The sequence below is a fragment of the Triticum urartu genome, chromosome 7 (assembly GCF_003073215.2).
Source record: "Triticum urartu cultivar G1812 chromosome 7, Tu2.1, whole genome shotgun sequence".
In the NCBI taxonomy this organism is placed as follows: Eukaryota; Viridiplantae; Streptophyta; class Magnoliopsida; order Poales; family Poaceae; genus Triticum; species Triticum urartu.
Window position 1 is genome coordinate 554,057,724 of NC_053028.1, and position 3,345 is coordinate 554,061,068.

General features: G+C 43.3%; 1 protein-coding gene across 1 annotated transcript; it reads right to left on the reverse strand.

The window, feature by feature from the left end:
* Nucleotides 1-2,298: 2,298 nt before the first annotated feature.
* On the reverse strand, nt 2,299-3,091 carry LOC125523626. The gene is made up of 2 exons (XM_048688671.1): nt 2,954-3,091; nt 2,299-2,854 (listed from the first exon to the last, which is right to left on the reverse strand). Exons 1-2 carry the CDS (start codon nt 3,086-3,088, stop codon nt 2,465-2,467), a joined length of 525 nt encoding a protein of 174 aa, XP_048544628.1. The 5' UTR covers nt 3,089-3,091; the 3' UTR covers nt 2,299-2,464.
* Between the last annotated feature and the right edge of the window lie 254 nt (nt 3,092-3,345).

The following is a 3,345-nucleotide window of genomic DNA, read 5'->3' on the forward strand; positions in this document are numbered from 1 at the left end:
AGACATGATTGCTTTATTAGTATGCTTGAAGTATTATTGTCTTAATGTCAAATGATAGACTATTGCTTTGAATCACTCGTGTCTTAATATTCATGCCATGATTAGATTACATGATCAAGATTATGTTAGGTAGCATTCCACATCAATTTTTTTATCATTTACCTACTTGAGGACGACCAGGAATTAAGCTTGGGGATGCTGATACGTCTCCGTCGTATCTATATTTTTTTATTGTTCCATGCCAATATTCTACAACTTTCATATACATTTGGCAACTTTTTATACTATTTTTGGGACTAACATATTGATCTAGTGCCCAATGCTAGTTCCTGTTTGTTGCATGTTTTTTGTTTCGCAGAAAATCCATACCAAATGGAGTCCAAACGGGATAAAAAGCGATGGAGATTTTTTTTGGAATATATGTGATTTTTGGGAAGAAGAATCAACGCAAGACGATGCCCGAGGGGGCCATGAGGCATAGGGGCGCGCCCTGGGCCCTCGTGGCCACCCCGTAAGGCGGTTGGTGCCCTTCTTTCGTCGCAAGAAATCTAATATCCGGATAAAAATCGTGTCCAAATTTCAGCCCAATCGGAGTTACAGATCTCCGGGAATTTAAGAAATGGTGAAGGGGCAGAATCTGGAACGCAGAAACAGAGAGAGACAAAGAGACGGGTCCAATCTCGGAGGGGCTCTCGCCCCTCCGCCGCCATGGAGGCCATGGACCAGAGGGGAAACCCTTCTCCCATCTAGGGAGAAGGTCAAGGAAGAATAAGAAGAAGAAGGGGGCTCTTTTCCCCTCTCTCCCGGTGGCGCCGGAACGCCGCGGGGGCCATCATCGCGACAACGATCTACACCAACAACTTCACCGCCGTCATCACCAACTCTTCCCCCCCCCCTATGCAGCAGTGTAACCCCTCTTTTACTCGCTGTAATATCTACTTAAACATAATGCTCAACGCTATATATTATTTCCCAATGATGTATGGCTATCCTATGATGTTTGAGTAGATCCGTTTTGTCCTATGGGTTAATTGATGATCGTGATTGGTTTGAGTTGCATGTTTTATTATTGGTGTTGTCCTATGGTGCTCTCCGTGTCGCGCAAGCGTGAGGGATCCCCGCTGTAGGGTTTGCAATATGTTCATGATTTGCTTATGGTGGGTGGCGTGAATGATAGAAACACAGACCCGAGTAAGTAGGTTGTTTGCGTATGGGAATAAAGAGGACTTGATGCCTTATAATGCTATGGTTGGGTTTTACCTTAATGATCTTTAGTAGTTGCGGATGCTTGCTAGAGTTCCAATCATAAGTGCATATGATCCAAGAAAAGAAAGTGTGTTAGCTTATGCCTCTCCCTTAAATAAAATTGCAATAATGATTACCGGTCTAGTTATCGATTGCCTAGGGACAAATAACTTTCTTGTGTGACAACAAGATCTCTACTAAAACTAACTTAGTTGTGTCTTTATCTAAACAACCCCCTATTTTTTATTTACGTGCTCTTTATTATCTTGCAAACCTATCCAAAAACACCTACAAAGTACTTCTAGTTTCATACTTGTTCTAGGTAAAGCGAACGCTAAGCGTGCGTAGAGTTGTATCGGTGGTCGATAGAACTTGAGGGAATATTTGTTCTACCTTTAGCTCCTCGTTGGGTTTGACACTCTTACTTATCGAAATAGGCTAAAATTGATCCCCTGTACTTGTGGGTTATCAGTATCTAGGTGTCTTAGGTAGGTCTTTGGTTGCGCGTGGATTCTACTCTCGTGATGGTGGCAGCGAAACAGTACCCTCCATATCTCCCATCAGAAATGCTGGTTCTCTCGACTATTAGTGTATGATATGGGGGCGGTGTCCATACTATCTTGGGTCCTTCTAATTTGGGGTGGGCGCCTTGTGTATCTTCGTGTTGATTTGTCAAGGTAATGCTTCTCTTATTTATTCCCTTTTCGGTGTTCATGTTGCAACCAACCAAAGGTTGAAGGCCGGCCATCGGGGTCATTTTTCCGGCAGCAACACGACCATGGCCTCTTCATTCTCTCCTTGGGTGCCTTCCTGACTAGACAGATTGCTCTCTGGCAGTCTGTGCTCCTTCTCCGTCATAACCGCAGTCTCCGCACAATCTTTCATTGTGGCAAAATTTTCATTCACAAGATGGTTTGTCTATGTGATTTATGATCTACACAAGGCTTCTAGGATGGCGGCTCGTGCTAGAGATTGATATCATTTGGCTCTCTGAGTATCTAGTTATAATTTCCTTATTTTCTAGGTTGTTCTGTATAGTTGAAAATCTTTTACTCATATAAACCCAAGGGTTTGTTCACAATATACTCATGGTAAGTTGAAACCTACCATATCTTAGGAGATCACACACCTTACAAACTAAACAACTTGACCTTGAAGTAGAGCAGTCAATGATTCCCAAATAAGCTGGGATCAGGAGAACACATAGCCAACCACTGGTTCACCAGCGAAAAGGGTCATGGACACCGAGAAAGGGTACTTTAGGAGAGATCAAAACATTGCGCACTCTAGGTGACTCCAACAACCCTCTAGTAGTCCATGGCTGAAATAGCGGACAGTCCAATTTCTTTGCCATCTCATTCACCTCTTCTGCCAGTGCCAAAGCAATTTTTTTGTCAGGTGACACGACCAGCAATGCTCGCAGCTCCCGCGCGTTCAAGGCCACGTACTTGAGGAATGCAAACTCGTTTTGATACCCTTGAAATTTGTGGATGAACAAGCTCCTGACATGTAATCTCAAGCTTTCGACTGGACTGGCCTCCTGCCAGAACCTAGCATGGTGCTCTCCGGTGGGTTCATGAGCGGCCACTGATGGATCATGCGGTACAGACTGTTGTTCATACCAATGAGTGCATCATTCAGTTAGATACAAAACACGCTACTAATAAATGATTGTTGTAAGATTACTTGATGATCAATTCACGAGGACCTCGATGTGCAGCGTGCCAATGTTGGGGAAGCATCTTAGAAAGCTGGCCAACATCTTCACCTCCCAAAAGACACCAAAGTTCACCTTCACGGCCAATATCTCAACGCTAGGAACCACGGTTCCTGGACTCGCCATTGTGTCAGGCTGCAGCACAGTGCACCAGAAGAACATGCATATTACTCCGTAACTTGTCACATAACAGTTCCATTTAAAGAGTGTTATTATAAGAGTATAGTATGCTGATGATACCCTTTTGTTCTTATAAAATGATGCCATTGTTGCTCTGAATCTGAAATGGATTCTAACTTGTTTTGAACAAATTTCGGGGATGCCAATTAACTAGCATAAGAGTGCTCTTATCCCTATTAACTTGATAGTTAATGATCTCACTC